The sequence below is a fragment of the Trichomonas vaginalis genome, chromosome II (assembly GCF_026262505.1).
Source record: "Trichomonas vaginalis G3 chromosome II, whole genome shotgun sequence".
Classification (NCBI taxonomy): Eukaryota; Parabasalia; order Trichomonadida; family Trichomonadidae; genus Trichomonas; species Trichomonas vaginalis.
In genome coordinates this window covers 4,717,660-4,735,706 of record NC_067204.1, presented here as the reverse complement: position 1 = coordinate 4,735,706, position 18,047 = coordinate 4,717,660, and the positions used below count along the sequence as shown (strand labels likewise).

At 34.3% G+C, this 18,047-nt stretch overlaps 13 protein-coding genes and 4 pseudogenes across 17 annotated transcripts, besides 1 other annotated feature; 10 read left to right on the top strand and 7 right to left on the bottom strand.

Annotated features, from left to right (window-relative positions):
- Positions 1-18,047: part of a mobile genetic element that runs on past both edges of the window.
- Positions 1,240-1,392, top strand: TVAGG3_0487350 (uncharacterized protein; the record flags this gene model as incomplete). The annotated part of the gene is made up of 1 exon (XM_051236066.1): positions 1,240-1,392. One exon carries the CDS (start codon positions 1,240-1,242, stop codon positions 1,390-1,392), a length of 153 nt encoding a protein of 50 aa, XP_051093890.1.
- TVAGG3_0487340 (phage tail repeat-like family) lies at positions 1,412-1,996 on the top strand (the record flags this gene model as incomplete). The annotated part of the gene is made up of 1 exon (XM_051236065.1): positions 1,412-1,996. One exon carries the CDS (start codon positions 1,412-1,414, stop codon positions 1,994-1,996), a length of 585 nt encoding a protein of 194 aa, XP_051093889.1.
- On the top strand, positions 2,043-2,278 carry TVAGG3_0487330 (annotated as a pseudogene). The gene has a single exon. A coding segment is annotated over exon 1 (236 nt).
- On the top strand, positions 2,427-3,285 carry TVAGG3_0487320 (annotated as a pseudogene). Its single transcript has one exon. A coding segment is annotated over exon 1 (859 nt).
- Positions 5,008-5,670, top strand: TVAGG3_0487310 (uncharacterized protein; the record flags this gene model as incomplete). Its single annotated transcript, XM_051236064.1, has 1 exon — positions 5,008-5,670. One exon carries the CDS (start codon positions 5,008-5,010, stop codon positions 5,668-5,670), a length of 663 nt encoding a protein of 220 aa, XP_051093888.1.
- TVAGG3_0487300 (organellar and viral DNA polymerase type B) lies at positions 6,045-6,959 on the top strand (the record flags this gene model as incomplete). Its single annotated transcript, XM_051236063.1, has 1 exon — positions 6,045-6,959. One exon carries the CDS (start codon positions 6,045-6,047, stop codon positions 6,957-6,959), a length of 915 nt encoding a protein of 304 aa, XP_051093887.1.
- TVAGG3_0487290 (organellar and viral DNA polymerase type B) lies at positions 8,264-8,851 on the top strand (the record flags this gene model as incomplete). The annotated part of the gene is made up of 1 exon (XM_001285569.2): positions 8,264-8,851. A coding segment is annotated over one exon (588 nt), but the record flags the coding sequence as incomplete, so codon positions are not given.
- On the top strand, positions 8,940-9,455 carry TVAGG3_0487280 (KilA, N-terminal/APSES-type HTH, DNA-binding family; the record flags this gene model as incomplete). The annotated part of the gene is made up of 1 exon (XM_001285568.1): positions 8,940-9,455. A coding segment is annotated over one exon (516 nt), but the record flags the coding sequence as incomplete, so codon positions are not given.
- On the bottom strand, positions 10,181-11,056 carry TVAGG3_0487270 (protein of unknown function, DUF4106 family; the record flags this gene model as incomplete). Its single annotated transcript, XM_001319765.2, has 1 exon — positions 10,181-11,056. The coding sequence occupies one exon, from the start codon at positions 11,054-11,056 to the stop codon at positions 10,181-10,183; it is 876 nt and encodes a 291-aa protein (XP_001319800.2).
- Positions 11,092-11,535, top strand: TVAGG3_0487260 (annotated as a pseudogene). Its single transcript has one exon. A coding segment is annotated over exon 1 (444 nt).
- On the bottom strand, positions 11,552-11,971 carry TVAGG3_0487250 (protein of unknown function, DUF4108 family; the record flags this gene model as incomplete). The annotated part of the gene is made up of 1 exon (XM_001285259.2): positions 11,552-11,971. The coding sequence occupies one exon, from the start codon at positions 11,969-11,971 to the stop codon at positions 11,552-11,554; it is 420 nt and encodes a 139-aa protein (XP_001285260.2).
- On the bottom strand, positions 12,023-12,366 carry TVAGG3_0487240 (uncharacterized protein; the record flags this gene model as incomplete). The annotated part of the gene is made up of 1 exon (XM_001292872.2): positions 12,023-12,366. A coding segment is annotated over one exon (344 nt), but the record flags the coding sequence as incomplete, so codon positions are not given.
- Positions 12,403-13,398, bottom strand: TVAGG3_0487230 (annotated as a pseudogene). Its single transcript has one exon. A coding segment is annotated over exon 1 (996 nt).
- TVAGG3_0487220 (uncharacterized protein) lies at positions 13,668-14,087 on the bottom strand (the record flags this gene model as incomplete). Its single annotated transcript, XM_051236062.1, has 1 exon — positions 13,668-14,087. The coding sequence occupies one exon, from the start codon at positions 14,085-14,087 to the stop codon at positions 13,668-13,670; it is 420 nt and encodes a 139-aa protein (XP_051093886.1).
- On the top strand, positions 15,096-15,515 carry TVAGG3_0487210 (uncharacterized protein; the record flags this gene model as incomplete). Its single annotated transcript, XM_051236061.1, has 1 exon — positions 15,096-15,515. One exon carries the CDS (start codon positions 15,096-15,098, stop codon positions 15,513-15,515), a length of 420 nt encoding a protein of 139 aa, XP_051093885.1.
- On the bottom strand, positions 15,539-16,119 carry TVAGG3_0487200 (protein of unknown function, DUF4106 family; the record flags this gene model as incomplete). The annotated part of the gene is made up of 1 exon (XM_051236060.1): positions 15,539-16,119. A coding segment is annotated over one exon (581 nt), but the record flags the coding sequence as incomplete, so codon positions are not given.
- TVAGG3_0487190 (protein of unknown function, DUF4106 family) lies at positions 17,046-17,957 on the bottom strand (the record flags this gene model as incomplete). Its single annotated transcript, XM_051236059.1, has 1 exon — positions 17,046-17,957. The coding sequence occupies one exon, from the start codon at positions 17,955-17,957 to the stop codon at positions 17,046-17,048; it is 912 nt and encodes a 303-aa protein (XP_051093883.1).

The window sequence follows — 18,047 nt, the reverse complement described above, 5'->3', positions numbered from 1 at the left end:
GCCATGTTTGCCTAAAACTTCATAATATTCTCTTGTATACTTTCTTCTATTTTTACGAACACGAATGTGAGTACCTGTCGAGTTCCCATTGTTGTCATAGTCAATAGTATTTTCATATGGGTCGCGTTTGGGTATTTCTATTTTTACTTTGTCACCTTTCTGAAGTTTGAAGCCTGGCATTCTTTCTTGTTTGTCTCTTTTGGCTAAATTTTTAAATATATAGTCTTTCTCTAAGTCAGGGTTGTTTTTCATTTCTTCGGGGGAGTGGTTTCCCAAACCTTTTTGTTTACGGCTATTGTAAATATTTAAAACTTGTCTCATCTTTGCCTGGGAGAAGTGTCTATATTTGTCGTCATATGACATTTCATTTGCTTCACCACCTTGTGGTTGGTTTAAGTCTCTTAACATTTTTATACAACCGTCAATGACACCAAGAGCAGAATGGTTTTGGTCGACAATGAAATATTGGTTTACATTTTTTGAACGCAGATAGTTTTTAATATCGTCTGATTTGAAAGAACTTTCACAGTCAGATGTCAGTTTTGTTGGATGGTATTTGTCAACGAATATTGTCAAAGCAGTTTTCACATCTAAAATATTTTTGGACCATAATGGTATGGCTTCACAGTATCTTGTGTTTTGACCGACAAATATTAGCCAGTATGGTGGTCCATCTTCTCTATACCTCGGAATGTTTTCCAAGATATCCATAAACCAAGCATTTGGTGTTGAACTAAAGATTTTTACCATGAGTGCTTTCTTTGTCGCTTTAGAAACATAGGGGTCCTTGTTTGGATTCGTCATTTTTTAACCCATAAGAAATGGGTTTATTTGGCGCGTTAGCAGGAGTTGCATCTAGATTTTTACCCGCAGTGGGAACAATAGCCAGAGGTGTATTTGGAGTTGGAAGGAAGATTTTGAGTACATTAGGTATACTTAAAGAGAAAGCACAACCTATTATACAAACTGTACAGAAAGGTTGGATGTAGCACGAGATGCAACAAATCTTATTCCAAATCCTGAAACAAGAGGAAAAGTTCAAGGATGGATGGACAATGTAGGAAGACAAGCAGGAAACTATTATAACAAAGCAAATGACTACTATAACCAAGCAGGACACTATATGGACCAAGGTGAAAGATTCTTTAACAGAGGATATAACCATGCACAACAGTGGGTAAACAATAACCAACCGCAACCACTCAAACTTGGGGAATGTAAATTTTTTACTGAGATGAAATGAACAATACAGCATTGAGACAAATGGGTTCAAGATGGATTTGTCGGCTTCCAGCAGTTACACAACGTGTTTGTCAAGTTCTTCCTATACCTCAGGAAGTTTTAGACCGACTTAAAAAACCTAAACAACCAGTTGAAAACAAACCAAACTAAAATTTTTTACTGAGATGAAATGACCGAAGAAGTTGAAACGGTAGATTTGACACCACAAACAAAAAGTTCAGAACCATTGTCAAAACCTGTCAAAGAACTTACAGATGAAGAGAAAAATTCAATAATAGAAAGTGCCAGGTCTGGAAATACAAACCCTAACTACAAAGTCACTTTTCATAAAAATGGAACGGCAAGTATCTCAAAAAAGAAACAGACTCTCACAAATAAAATATTGAAGTCTGAAGGAGCTTTCGAGACAACAGATGGAAAAGTTTACTTCACTGACCAACAGTTCATTATAGAACATCTCATTGACTTAGAGTCGAAATATTCTAAACTTTACAACAAACACAAAAAGTTGAAAGGAAAACAAAAACAAATGGCATATGATATTTATGAAGATGTTGACGACACAACTGTTCCTGCAGGTGAGGTAAAGTCAAAGGAACCGAAAAGTGACGAAAAACCGATAGAAGAAGAAAAACCAAAAACTGAAGATAAACCAAAACCAAAGTTTAGTTTGGAAACTAAACCAAGTCAACCTTCATTAGCTGGTATGGGTTGGCGTCAAAGACTTATGGTAGCGGGCGGTTATGTAAAGTAAAGAAAAAAAATATTTTTTTATTTTTATAAAAATGCCCCCATATAGAATGGATAGAAAATCTGCTAGATAAAAGCAGAGTTGCAAAGATATGGTTGGAGAGTTTCGAAGAAGTTTAAATATAGGAAGGGAAGACCCATAAAAGTCTATGACAAATTGTCTGGTCTTCGCTACGAAATGGATTTGGAAACAGCACGTGCAAATTATCCAAACAGACTAGAGAGGTTAGAAGAAGAACGTCTTATGGACATGCCTTTCGATGTTAGTGAACATTGCATGAAGTAAAAAATTTATTTTAAAAAAGTGACACTTTTTTTATTTTATTTGAAATGTACGCTGAGTTTGTTGGAGAAGACCGTTGGGAAACTTGTTTGTTAGATGAGAAATATGAAGTAAAAACGTTTTTAAAACAGTATATTTTTACATATATTAAATGCTTCAGGTTGAAAAACAAAGAACAAAAGTAGCAGATACAAAACCGTTAGACTATATCTTTACAAATGCTGGTAGGACTATTTCAGATGAAGAAATTTCATCCGGAGCTTACAGGTTTGACTATCCAGTTCGTTGGCTTCAAAGTCCTTCAGATGCAAAGGCAATAGGATTTAGAAGAGTTTTGTTTTCAAATAGAACTAACGCGTTTATGTTCGCAGTATATTTTCATGGGCAGTATAAAGGTCCTGACGGTCTACTAGACAAATTTGATGAAATGAGAATCTTTACAGTTCGTTCAGACGAAAGTCTTGAGAAAACTCTAAATGACTTTCAAGCTCAGATAAACAAATACTATTGGGAATTTCAAGAAAAATACGACTCTTTACTAAATGGAACATACTATCTGAAACTAGAATATGACAAGATGAACTCCACCGTTTCATTTCAAAAGATTGAAATTAACCCTCCAAGAGATACAGAGTTTTTATATTGGGGTAGACAAACGTTCTTGGGCACAATTTCTTCGGTTACTAAACCAGAACGAACCATTACCACCAGATGGTCCATTTCAATTTATACCTCCACCAGCAGATTTGACAGTTTATAGAAACGTGTTTGACCCTCAAAATGTTATGTGTCATGCAAGTTTCAGTTCAAGCAACAATAGTTTTCTATGTATCGGTAAGGACTTTTATGACTTTGCTTCTAAATTCTACGAACCACCTAGTAACAGTTTCTCTGACTTTCAAGTTTGGTTCACAACAAATGGTGTGCAGCATATAATACCATTGTACTATGACTTTTATCTCGAATTGTCTTTCATATACAACTACAGAAAAGTGCTGAAAAAGTATTGAAAAATATATTTTAGGTGGAGCCAGGTCCCTCGGTCCCTCGGTCCCTCGGTCATTTTAACTTCTCTGAAAAAATGAGACAACATGACATTTTGACAACAGTCCAGGAAATAAACTTCATCGTAAATGTTTTGTCAAGACTTCTTCGTAAATGTTTTGTCAAGACTTCATCGTAAATGTTTTGTCAAGACTTCTTCGTAAATGTTTTGAAGAACTGAAGGTGTCACCAGGTCCCTCGGTCCCTCGGTCCCTCGGTCATTTTAACTTCTCTGAAAAAGTGTGACAACATGACATTTTGACAACAGTCCAGGAAATAAACTTCTTCTTCGTAAATGTTTTGTCAAGACTTCTTCGTAAATGTTTTGTCATGACTTCTTCGTATATGTTTTGTCAAGGTTTCATCGTAAATGTTTTGTCAAGGTTTCATCGTATATGTTTTGTCAAGGTTTCATCGTAAATGTTTTGTCAAGACTTCTTCATCGTAATGAGCGTAAATCAGACAAAAATATATTTTAGGTGAAGTGGTGAGATCTCACCTCTTTTCTCACCTGTTTTCTCACCTGTTGAATTTTCATGACTTCTTCTTCGTATATGTTTTGTCATGACTTCTTCGTAAATGTTTTGTCAAGACTTCATCGTACATGTTTTTGTCAAGACTTCTTCATCGTAATGAGCGTAAATCAGACAAAAATATATTTTAGGTGAAGTGGTGAGATCTCACCTCTTTTCTCACCTGTTTTCTCACCTGTTGAATTTTCATGACTTCTTCTTCGTATATGTTTTGTCATGACTTCTTCGTAAATGTTTTGTCAAGACTTCATCGTACATGTTTTGTCAAGACTTCTTCATCGTAATGAGCGTAAATCAGACAAAAATATATTTTAGGTGAAGTGGTGAGATCTCACCTCTTTTCTCCACCTGTTTTCTCACCTGTTGAATTTTCATGACTTCTTCTTCGTATATGTTTTGTCATGACTTCTTCGTAAATGTTTTGTCAAGACTTCATCGTACATGTTTTTGTCAAACATGAACGTATATGTTTTGTCAAGGTTTCTTCGTAAATGTTTTGTCAAGACTTCATCGTACATGTTTTTGTCAAGACTTCTTCATCGTAATGAGCGTAAATCAGACAAAAATATATTTTAGGTGAAGTGGTGAGATCTCACCTCTTTTCTCACCTGTTTTCTCACCTGTTGAATTTTCATGACTTCTTCTTCGTATATGTTTTGTCATGACTTCTTCGTAAATGTTTTGTCAAGACTTCATCGTACATGTTTTTGTCAAACATGAACGTATATGTTTTGTCAAGGTTTCTTCGTAAATGCTTTGTCAAGACTTCTTCATCGTATATGTTTTTGTCAAACATGAACGTAAATGTTTTGTCAAGACTTCATCGTAAATGTTTTGTCAAGACTTCTTCGTAAATGTTTTGTCAAGACTTCATCGTATATGTTTTGTCATGACTTCTTCGTAAATGTTTTGTCATGATTTCATCGTAATGAGCGTAAAAGACCCAAAAATATATTTTAGGTGAAGTGGTGAGATCTCAGAACTAGTCTTGTACTGTTTCAAGACAATATTTGCACTGTTTCAGAACAAGACTTGTACTTTTTCAGAACAATGTCCGACGGTTAAGCCACAAACGAATGTCCGACGGTTAAGCCACAAACGAATGTCCGACGTACCACCCAAAAATATTTTTTTATTTTTATTGTAAGAACTGAAATGACAGTCGAAGCAAAAACGTTCACGAACAAATCTAATGGCGAAACATTCACAAAAGGCACTTACAACGGTATTGAAGTCTTACGTAGAGACAAGGATGGTTATATAAATGCAACAAAGATGTGTCAGCAGTTTAGGAAAGACTTTAGAAGGTTGTTGGAAAATAAGTCCTGGGAAGAGTATTTTAAGGCATTTTGTGAAGAATATACCAACCCGCGGAATTCCGCGGGTTGCTTTTTATACAAAATTCATGCAGGAATTCCGGATGAAATCAAACAGGTTAGAGGAACGTATGTAGACCCAAGACTTGTAAACTATATAGCAATGTGGGCTTCTCCAAAATATTGCATAGCAGTTGGAAAAATTCTGGACTCCATAGACAAGAAAGTTCATGAGAAATTAGATGAAGAAGAACTTGAAGATACAGTAGAGAATGCAAAACCTTTGTTCGAACAAGAAGTTAGAAAAATGTGCGAAAAAGATTTAGAACATGAACATGAGATGTGTTATGGTTATAGAGATTCTCCATACGAACTAGACCAATGGGAACAAGAAGATTTAAAGAGAGAATTTAGAGAATATGAACTCGCTAAAATTTCATTAGAAGCTGCAGAAAAGAAGTTAAAAGTTTGGGGTCGTTTTGTACAAAAATATTGTGAGTAAATGAACCATTTCTTTTTATTGAATTCGGCAAAAATATATTTTAGGTGAAGTGGTGAGATCTCAGAACTAGTCTTGTACTGTTTTTTCACCCGTTGAATTTTGTATAAAAGCAACCCGCGGAATTCCGCGGGTTGGTATATTCTTCACAAAATGCTTGTTTTGAGGTCGAGCCACTTTTGGCTCCACCGTATTTTTCAACCAAAACTCGTTCATTTTGTTGTTCCCGGACCAAAAAATATATTTTAGGTGAAGAGGTGAGATCTCACCTGTTTTCTCACCTCTTTTCTCACCCGTTGAATTTTCATGAATTTTCCCGAAATAAAATATAAAGTTAGTTTTTTTAAAAAAATATTTTTTATTTTTATTGTAAGAACATGTTAGCAACAACTTCACCAAACTCGTTAGTCATGAACCCAACTTCAATGTTAGTAGAGATGAAAAGCTTCATTCCTTCTTCATATACTTTCGAAACAGAAATCCAGAAGATAAAGCAAGAACTTCTCCAAGGAGATTTAGACTGTAGTGCGAAAGATGAAACAAATGAAGAATATCTTTATGACATGCAGGATATTATTGACCATCTACCTAAACTTCCTGAAATACAACAACAAAAGCTCACTATTCCAGAATTCGATGAAATTGAAGTCAGACCAACCGACTCAGTAGAAATAAAGAAGTTCATACGTAAGAGTAACTATGAGTTTCTTGGATTTCATTGCAACCACAAAGTCATGGACAAAGACTGCGATATGGTATATAAGAATGTTTCTGACATATATAAATCTGGGGAGTTTAAGACCTACGACAACTTTGTTTCGTTAGTTGCAAAATGTGTATGGCAGATAAGAGATAAAGATAAAAGAGGTAAAGTATGGAACGAACAAATAAAACCAGCAACTTTTGAGTTAAAGAAAACCATTGACGCTATAGTTGTACTTGCAGTTCAAATTTCAATGTACAATGCTAAAATGAACCCACAATGTTCTAAATGTAAAGCAGCAATGAGGAAATATAACTATTCTGTCAAAGAGATAGAACGTATGCGAAACGACTATGCTGACTTAAAGAAAGAAGCAGAGAAACCAGCAGAAAATAAAATGGACATGTTGACATTTCTAAACAAAAACTATCCAACAGCTGACGATTTCCTTCTTTCAGATGTCAAGAAGAAATATAAAGAAACTTTCGGCATTGTGAAAACTTTTGACATACTAAAAGAAGAAATCGAAGCTACGAAATTGTTTAGGATTTCAAATATACATCGTACAATTCATGTAAGACGCTTGTGAAAAAGAGGTGAGAAAAGAGGTGAGAAAACAGGTGAGATCTCACCATCTACCCTAAAATATATTTTTGTCTGATTTACGCTCATTACGAAGAAGTTTTGACAAAACATGTACGAAGAAGTTTTGACAAAACATGTACGAAGAAGTCTTGACAAAACATATACGATGAAGTCATGACAAAACATATACGATGAAGTCTTGACAAAACATTTACGATGAAGTTTATTTCCTGTGTTGTTGTCAAAATGTCATGTTGTCACCATTTTCAAAAAGATGTTAGTTGACCTGGTAGCACATGGTAGCATGGTAGCACCTAAAATATATTTTTGTCTGATTTACGCTCATTGACGATGAAGTCATGACAAAACATATACGATGAAGTTTATTTCCTGTGTTGTTGTCAAAATGTCATGTTGTCACCATTTTCAAAAAGATGTTAGTTGACCGAGGGACCGAGTGACCTGGTGACCCTCATGAAAAAAAGAGGATAGAGATTCCATTCGAAAATCGTGAAAAATTGCGAGTAGTAAAAAAAACCAGTCGCCTAAAACTCATGAAAATCGTGAAAAAATGACCAAATTTCATTATATAACTGTTATATTTTTACGAAGTGAACTTTTGCACTTCGTCAAAAAAATCCCTGAAATCATATCTTTTATACAAGATAGAAAATCTTACTCGCCTAAAACTCTATGAAAACAGTAAAAAAATGACCAAATTTCATTATATAACTGTTATATTTTTACGAAGTGAACTTTTGCACTTCGTCAAAAAAATCCCTGAAATCATATCTTTTATACAAGATAGAAAATCTTACTCGCCTAAAACTCATGAAAATCGTGAAAAAATGACCAAATTTCATTATATAACTGTTATATTTTTACGAAGTGAACTTTTGCACTTCGTCAAAAAAATCCCTGAAATCATATCTTTTATACAAGATAGAAAATCTTACTCGCCTAAAACTCATGAAAATCGTGAAAAAATGACCAAATTTCATTATATAACTGTTATATTTTTACGAAGTGAACTTTTGCACTTCGTCAAAAAAATCCCTGAAATCATATCTTTTATACAAGATAGAAAATCTTACTCGCCTAAAACTCTATGAAAATCGTAAAAAAATGACCAAATTTCATTATATAACTGTTATATTTTTACGAAGAGAACTTTGACACTTCGTCAAAAAAATCCCTGAAATCATATCTTTTATACAAGATAGAAAAATAAAGTTAGTTTTTTTAAAAAAATATTTTTTATTTTGTATGTAAAGACAGAAAATGACAAACACTGAGTTTGAAACAGTTAGAAAGATAGACAATGACACCAAAGTGGTTAGAGTAGGTGATTTAAACGTAAGATACTCAAAGAAATACAAGAAATATTCTTTGTCAGACATTCTAACACCATTTGGAAAGAAAACATCCCACGACTGGGTTAAAAATGCTTCTACTCAGAAAATTTTGACAAGAAATCCTGAGCTTATGATATCGGTAAGATTCTATGGAACTGCAGCATATCTTATAGACAAAAGTCTTATACCAATAGTTTTGTTATGGTTAGACCCAGTTGTTGGATATAACTTCATAACATATGGTTCATTCGATACGGAACGTTGCAGTGAAGGCTTACTTTACATCGTTCAGAAACCGAAGGACTTCAATACAAAGAGATATAAGATAGGAAGAACATATAATATAACTCAAAGATATGACAGTATAGTCAATAGAGTCAAGGTTGTGTTTGTTAACGATATGAGAGCTGCTGAAACAGAACTACTTGAAAAGTTTGAGAAAATGTATGGTGCTCCCACGAAAGGTAAAGAAACGTTTGAAGTAGATGAGATAGGTAAAGCTATAAAATTATTTGACGAAGTTGCTGAAAAATACATGTAAAGCGTTTATTTTTGGTCTTTTGTGAAAGTAAGAAAATAACGCTAGTTTTTTATAAAATATTTTTTTTATTTTGTATGTAAAGACAGAAATGACAACAACAGAGAACACAACAACTGCTATCGTTCATGAAGCCATAAATGAAGAATATGAGTGGGTTCAGTTAAACAAACAACTCCGTCTCATTCGTTCGGTCAAAGACGATATGTACCAAATGCAAAGTATTTTGACAGCATGTTTTGCTCCAGATACTAAGAAACCACAAGACTGGTTTGAATTAAATAGCACTCATGAACTCCTCAGTGAGTTCGAACATGTAGAACTTAAAAAGATGTACCAAGACAGACAAAACTTACCATCACATCTAAAAGGTATATATGTTCATAAGTTCCTAGTTAGTTCAATAGCAATGTGGGCTTCACCTCGTTATGCAATCTACATACTTATGCTACTTGACGAACTTTGTACAAAGCAGAGAGAAGATATGATGAAAGAAGACAAAAACATACAGAAAAGAATACCACGTTCGGTACCAAAAGGAAAGGAAAAGAACTATAAGTATATGATTTATACTGAAGAGATGGAAAATGAAGAAGACAGAGATATGGTTATGTTGCATTTAGTCAGAAGAAACAACAAAAGCTTTTACGACTTAGCTAAGATTTACAAATCTGACAGAAATTGGTTCTATCGCGAAAACTTACCGATTTCAATGACCCCAAATGAAGATGTGAAACAAATAGTTCAAGATACTTTACCTCAAACACACTATGATATTAAAGGTTGTACAATACTTACCTTCAAAGAAGATTTGTCATTGTTAAAGGAAAAAATAACAGAGTATTTTGACAACTTCAAACAAGTAGAGTAGATGAACCATTTATTTTTCAAGCTTGACTTCAGATGGCTCAGGTAGCTCTATAAGGTAAATTGTCTTGTCAAATCCTTCTGGCATTCCGAGTCCTTCCTTCTGGCATTCCGAGTCCTTCCTTCTGGCATTCCGAGTCCTTCCTTCTGGCATTCCGAGTCCTTCCATCTGGCAGGAAAAAATTTTCCCGACAACTGGAAAAAATTTTCCCGACAACTGGAAAAATTTTTCCTGTTGTTCGTCCGTAAACCATTCAAATTTTCGAAAATTGAGAACTTTTTGGTCGAACTTCAGGAAAAGTTTTTCCTTCCAACAGAAAAAGTTTTTCCTTCTGGCATTCCGAGTCCTTCCATCCGACAGGACACAAACGGAGGACTGACGTTCCTCTTCCTGAATGTCTTCCAAAGCCAGAAGAACCGACAGCCCCAGAACCACAACAGACTAAGACGAAACACTTACATTTTTCAAGCTTGACTTTTTACAATTTGAACTTTGTTTGCGTAGATATGAATTCTGAAAGAAGTATGAGGGTCTTGTATGACTTTGTACTTCTCCCATAGTTCATGTCTGTCAAACTTACCTGCCATGGACTCTTTCATAAGTTCCATGAAATCGTCTTCGGACAATCCGGGGAAAAGTACAATGTCAGTAAGTATTCTCTTTACATCCTTACTTAAACTCTTTGCTGTCTGTACACAAATGACAACAGAGATGTTAAAGTGTCTGAGCTTCTTAAGAATTCGACACATGTCTTGTTCTCTGTTCTTTAACAAAGGATGAGAGGCGAAATCATCTAAGATAAGAAGACATCTGTGAGGGTAAGTCTTCCAATCGTAAGATTGCAATTTCTTCGAAATGTATTCTATCTCTTTCTGTTTGTTTCTGAAGTGTTTCTTCTCTAATATTCTCTGCATTTCCTCATTTGGGTCTTTAAACTTAGAATTTATATACTCATTTATAGCATTGTACTTCAAAACTCTTCTTTGGTACTTCTTTATCCAATCTAACAACTCAGAGTCTTTTATACATACTAACTTAGACTTTTTTATAATATCTTTGAACGAATTGACGGTTTGGTCAAATTGACCAGAAGTACTACAAATAACAACTAACTCATAGAATGGGTTCTTCTCATCTAGTTCTTGTTGTTGTGCAGCCATTTTAAGATAAGTGAAAGTCTTACCCGACCCAGGCGGTGCAATTAGACCTGTTATACCATTCTGAGCAAATAAGAACTTGTCATGTATGGGTTTTATCTGAGCATTTTCTAATTTCACCTTGTTCTTGTTTAAAACATTCTCAAATTTCTTGTCAATGTCAGCAAACTTTTTTTCTAACATATTTTTAAAAAATTAAAAATTTTATCTTTTAGAAAATGTCTAGCGATTTCGCTATCTATATTCGAGACAAGCTTTTCGACAGCAAAACATCTGTCGACCATAAAATCTTACATAGTGTAAACAAGAAAGGTGAATTTGTTCTAAAGTTCTGTTTCTGGGAATATGACAAGAACCATAAACATTAAGCAGAGAAGTCTTAAAATTTGTCAATGACAGACTTGTTGACAGAGATGACGCCTCTTGGAGAGATGAAGTCCAACAAAACTTCTTAGAATGCAAAGAAGACACATGCGCTGTTCTTGAAGATGAAATAGAAACAGAATAGAAGAGCTATTAAAGGACAAAGAACTTTTACAAAAATATGGTTCTGAGAAGTTTGACATAACTCCACCAGAAAAGAAGAAGAGAGAAAAGAAAGAAAAGAAAGTAGAAGAAGAGAAGAAAGAACCAGAGCCAGAGAAGGGAGATATGACATGTAAAAATAAAATTTTATTTTTAGAACATTTCTGGGTCAATGTCAATGTTCTCTTCCTCTTTAGGAGTAAACACTGGCTTAGACTCTAAAATCTTTTTACCCAATTTACCTTGAACTTCAACTATCTTAGACTCATAATATTCATAGTCGTCTGCTTTCTTTGGTTCATAAGGTATAACAAGTTTGTATGCTTTGCCTTCTTTAAGGTTTGAAAACCTTCTGTCAAAACTTTCTTTGACTGCTAACAAACCTTCTATGTCTAAGTCTTCAAATTTCGCACCATTTTTAGTCACAATAGCAAACTTAACTGGTTCGATGTTCCAAACTTTGCTGAATGAAGACTTTTCAAAATGGTAGAAGTAAACATTCAAATATGTGAATGGGTCTAGTTCTTCTTTAAGTCCTGACATGTACTTGTTTACTGAGATGAATTTCGTCATCTTTTCTATCGGATAAAAAAAATATTTTTTTTTAAAATTTACTCAGAAAAATTATTTCTTTCTATATTTGCCATTCCGAACTTCGAAAAGATGTTTATACCAGCATAGAATTTTTCTCTAGAGCTTGGTCTTATATCGTTTTCATGACAATATTTTCTATATTCTTCATATAAAGCCTTTTTTTCATACATTTCATAAGGACAATCTAACCAGAATAGCGCATATCCATTTTCGTTATCTAGGTCTCTATATGTTTCTTCTGTTTGTGGAATTTCGCTTTCTTCTGTTTGTAGAATTTCGCCTTCACTATTTAGTTCTATGTCTATATATTGTGGCTTAAAAAGATGTGGGCAAGAAGGGTCTGGCGCTATGTAAAAAGTTAATTTTTCTGTCATCTTTTCTATCGGATAAAAAAAAAATTTTTTTTAAATTTACTCAGAAAAATTTTTCTTTGTATATACACCATTCTGTACGTCTAAAAGACTTTTGACATTTGCCAAGAATGTTCGTTTAGACGCTGTCATATAACCATATTCTTGACAATACTGTTTATACGAATCGTACAATGACCTTTCATCTAAACACTCAAAGTCAGTTTCATCTATGAACAGTTCATATACACTCTTGTTTGCTTCTAACAATGTTTGTCTCTCTTCGGTATGTGGAATTTGTCTTGGATTGAACTTAGAAATATCTAATGTCATGAAATATGAGAACAAGTGTTGTAAAAGTCAGATGTCAAAGTTTCTGACAAAGCGTCAAAATATTCTGTATCTTGCATATGAGCTTCTGACGTTCTGACAACTACATATCTTCTGTCAGAACTTTCTAACTTCATCGGAACAGCATTGTTTGAAACCATAATGAAATTTGCAACATTTTCAACAAACTCTCTTGGTCTTTATATTTTCTTTCAACAACTCCAACTTTGTCTGTTATAAGACTCTTCAAAGCATCTGAGTTCAAAACTTTTGTTGTATCTATACTTTGAAGTTCGTTACATACTATAAGTTTCATATTCTCTATTGAAGAGTTAAACTTGCCGCAGATGTTTTCTAAGTTTGTCATATTAGGGTTCGAATAGCCCTCTAACAGTTTGCATAAGATATCTGTAAAGAAAGTGTTCTTACCTGTTCCTTGTTTCCAATTATAATGAGAGCAGTTTCATTCTTAGCACTTGGATGTTGTAAGATGTTTGCAAACCAACATAAGATATACTCATAGACTCTTTCGTTTCCATTGCATATAATTTCTTTGACATGGTCTAACCAAGCTTCTATAATATTTTCTTTCCATTCTACTTGTTCATATTTATATCCAGTGAAGATAGAATAGAAGTTTGGAGAAGGTGTATAAAACTTTATACCACGAACTGAAAAATCTTCTAACTTTGACAATAAGATATCCCAAGCATCTAACATCTTCATGCCAACTTGTACGACTTTTATTTTCTTAAGTTTCTGTTTACATTCTTGTTCTGAAACTATTGTCGCTTTAGGTTTGTTAAAGACTACATCCCATTTTTTCATAACATAACATTCTGGGGCAGAGTCGACATAAATGACTAAACGTTTCAAATTCTCGACTGCTTTGTTATAGTCTCGAAATGGACACATATTTCTGAATGTTTGGAAGTCATAAAAATCTGAAACATCTATTCTGTACATTTTTATAAAAATAAAAAAAAATATTTTTTTTATTCTTGAGCTATTTGTTGCATTTGTTCCATTTGTTGCATTTGTTCCATTTGTTGCATTTGTTGTTCTTGAGCTATTTGTTGTTGAAGTTGTTCTTGTAATACAATACTTTCACCAGTTGCATCTTCCAATTCGAAACTTTCTGCCGTCATTGACAAATACATAGGACATAAAAGTTTTACAGGAACAAAGTTTGCGTCAACTAAGGTTAAGTTTATGTTTGCTAAAGTGTTTGAGTTTACTAAAGCTGAAAACTCTGCATTCGAATGAACAATAGGCAAACCAGCAGAGAAAGTGTTATTTATACGCATGAGTATCTTTTGGTCATAGTAGTTTCTGTCGACATTCGAATAACACTTTGAACCTAAGTTTGAAACAATATATAAAATAGGTGTGCTTAACGTCAATGGAATAGACATTCCTTGTATGACACCTTTTCCTGTTATAGGAAACTGTTGGTAGTAAAAACCAGATATAAGTTTTGTATTATAGCTCATATTGTTTATAGTAAACTCAGTCGGACATCCAAACATAATGAAACCTGCTCTAGTTGCAGCACATGTTACACCCGTACCTAAAGTATTAAATAAGTCAACAAAACCTGTTGGTGGTATATCTGAGTAAGTATCTTCAAAGGAGTATTTTTTACCATTCACAACAATAAAATCTTCTGGTGTCAAAAGAGCAAAACAAGCTTTAGTCGTCATTGTGTTTAAAGTTAGTTTACAATATCGTCCTTGAGGACTTTGTAAGTTTGTTGTTATAGAATTATATGACTCAGGGTTTTTAGTCGTAATAGTATAACCACTATGTTTCTGCCATTTTCTTAGCAAATAAATTTTAATGAAATGTTGTGGTCGTCAAATATTTTTTATAACGTCTGGGAAACTATATTTTAAGTTCAACGTTTCACCTCCTTTCATAACGTATATCTTGTCAATGACATTATATGAAACACCACAGCAACTAACGTCGGGTTCTATTTCTTTGATGTTTATATCGTCTGCCTCTGTCAAAAGTTTCAATAGTTCTTTCAAAACTTCATGAGGTGCAATGACATATGAGTTCACTTTTACAGGGTTGTGTTCGACCAAGTTTAACATTATACCTAAAGCTTGACAAATCTTCTCCTGAGTTTGAAGTTTGTCTTTAAGTTGTTGGTAGTCGTTTCGAATATCTGCAACAGAACTTAAGTCTCTGCTAACTTCAGGGTATGTTGGTTGTTCTTTTATAGGAACTATTGTTATACCATCTTGGTCTTCGTATGGTTTCCCCATTTCAACATCTCTTTCTTTGACATTGACAATAACACTTTGACTGTTTGTTTGAGTTGGTGAATTTAACTTCACATCTGCCACCGCCATTAAACCTTTTGAAACACTTACGCTTCTATTTTTCGGAAATGACATTTTACTTAGAATAAAAAGATGGACGTATTTGAGTATCTCTTCGAATTGAAGCAAAACAAAGTTTACACACACAAACAATACAAGTTCATTGACAGAATAGTTCTTTACACAAACAATGGAAAATGTTATAGAATAGCAGTCTTTGCTGAACCAAAATATTTTCATAAAGCAAAGAAAGTTGGTATAACTGAAATGGTGAAAGTTCTTGAAGCAGACAAAAATATAACTTCAAAACTTACAGATATTTCTAAAGGTAAGTTTATAATACAATATTATGTCAAAACTGGCGTACTGTCAATATTTGACGGAGAGAAGTCAGTTCAAGAACAACTTACTGACCTGCTGCCAAAATCTGCTCGATGGAAGCTGTCGTTATGCCAATCTGAGGAGCCCCAGCAGGTTTCATCGAACGAATCTTCAAAAGAGCATCTTCCGTGAAAAGTGCTATTGGTTTTGTAAACTTCTTTGCTTTCAATTCATCTGGACCGTCTCTGTCACCAGTATATTGTATTTGAACTGTACCAACAGTTGAAATACCACCCATAAAGTCTTCTGAGTCAGCAAATGGAATGCCAAGCCAAAAGTTTGAACGGTCTCCATTTGTATATTGAGTTTTTTGACCTCCTGTATGGGTCCATACTTTCACATATGGCATAATAGAACTTTGCATTTCAGGGTTAATGGTTGTTGTGAAGTTGTTGTTAAAGTTCATAGCATCTAATGTCAAGTTGTATGACCTCATATCTTCAACTGTAGAATATTCTTCTCTTGGATAATATTTGCCATCTATGTTTATATGATATTTAATACCGGGGTTGTAGAAACAAGAATAGTCATTTATAGTTCGTCTGAAAAGAACAAACATAGTATCTGCATGTTTCATTGCAGTTGTTAAAGCAATATCTGTTCTTGCACCTGGGTCAGCACTTTGGTTTCCAACTTCACCTGCAAAGTCTTTGACAGATATTTGGTGTATAGGGAACATAAGTGGAACTGCAATATATTTGGCAGCTAAAGCATTTGAAATATCTGGGTCCAACATATAGACTGCAAGTCTGCTTTCTATTCTCTTGCATTCAAACTTTTCGCATGTAAACTTAACTGGGTCCCAAGCAGTTCCAGCAGCATTGAAATAATAGTTTACTTCAGTGTTGAAGTTTGAGAAACCAAAGTCTAAGTCAACTTTGTCTTTGCAAAAGTCACAGAACTTGGCTCCACCAGTTCCAGCTACAGTAATAGTGAATGGGTCTTGTGTTGGTGCAATGACTAAGTTATTTTTGCTTGGAGTAAGTTCGATAGAAATTTTTCCTGCCCAGTTTGGCAAGTATCTTAAAAACCTGAAGATGAGGAAAGATGACAAAGGAACTCTAAGTTTCAGTTTTACTTTAGTGACAGCATTTCCATCTGAACCAGAAAGGTTAACATAAACTCCTGGAACGTTAGGGTCAAGTCTTCTTATTTTCTCAATGGTGGCATACTGGTCTGTTTGTTCTCTAGCTTGTGGTTGTACTGAGTTTCTCAAAGCGAACCATTCATAGTTTGCCCATGTTACTGTTTGAACTAAGTCAGAGTTAGAATATATCTTATATCCCATAAAAACTTCTGGAGCATATTGGTATCCGACATAGAAAATTCCATTGCAACCTTTCTTGTCAGACAACTTGGCAGAAGGTTTTATTTCAATGTCTTGTTCCACGTATAAGAATGAGTTGTCAATAGAAATTATATGAAACCTGTCGCAAGCAATATCTACTGTTGTTGAAGAACCTTCTCCAAACTCACCTACATTTCCATAAGAAACAGCAGTTGTATATTCGTAAGTTCCAGGAACTATTTCTGACCTTCTAATGGCATTGTCGCATTCGTTATACCATTCGGAAACATTTCCGTTCATGGCATCCAAAACTGTTGGCGTTATATTCTGAGCGGCGTACATTTCATATGGGTAAAAATATAGAATAGTTGGATTTATTTGTCATAATAGAACCCACTCGTACCAAGCTTTACTTTCTTCCTGACTGAGTTTTTAACTCTTCTTTTTCCTTCATTGCCACTACTTTCACTAGATGAAGTTACTTCTTCACTACTTTCACTTTGTTCTACTCTTCTCTTCTTCTTTGGTGTCGCTTTTGGTAACTTGCCCTCTGCTTCAAGTTGTTGCATCTTTGCCTCATGTTCACCTAGTATGTTGTAAATTTCCCATGTCCTTTTTGCCTTTGGGCTCTGGTCGCCCATCTCAGGTAACCTATATCCTAGAAAGATTTTGTCATAGTTTGTATTTGAGTCTTCGCGTATTGTTTGCATGACTCTTTCCTGAGTTTCCGGTTCAAGCTCTTCAAACAGAGCTTGTCCATATGGAATAAGCTCGTTTCCAAATATATGTTTTTGTAGCCATTCTGGTTTTCTTTCCATGTAACCAATAATATCTTTTGTGAATGGGAAAGCTTTTACCCAATCTTTCAGTCTTGCGTCATTTATTTCTGTAGTTGGTTTTATTTTGTCAAGGAACATGTTTTTCAATACTAACATTTCATTTGGTACTGTCCATTTGAGTTTACTTAAATATTCATCCCTTCTCGGTTCATTGTCTGCAAAGTAAGTTTTTATGACATTTTGTAAACTTTCGTTTGCAAGGTCATGTACAATAGGTTCTCTTCCTTCTCTCTCCCTAACTTTCTTTCTAAACTCTTCACCAAATATACCATCTTTATGGTTCTGTGTAGTTCTTTGAGATAAATGTTCTAGAACGTCAGGTGTTATATTTCCATCAGCCATGTTCATTTCATACTGGTCCAAAATATCTGCATCTTTCATATCTTTCAATGGCATTAAAGCCGCGCTGAAAATACCAGCTATATCTGGTTCACCATTCACTTCCATTGCGTCTACAACTTCTTGGAATTGTGGTTGTAAGTTTATGAACCACCTATCCGGGTTAGCTTTATGACCCCATCTCATTGTAGTTCCATA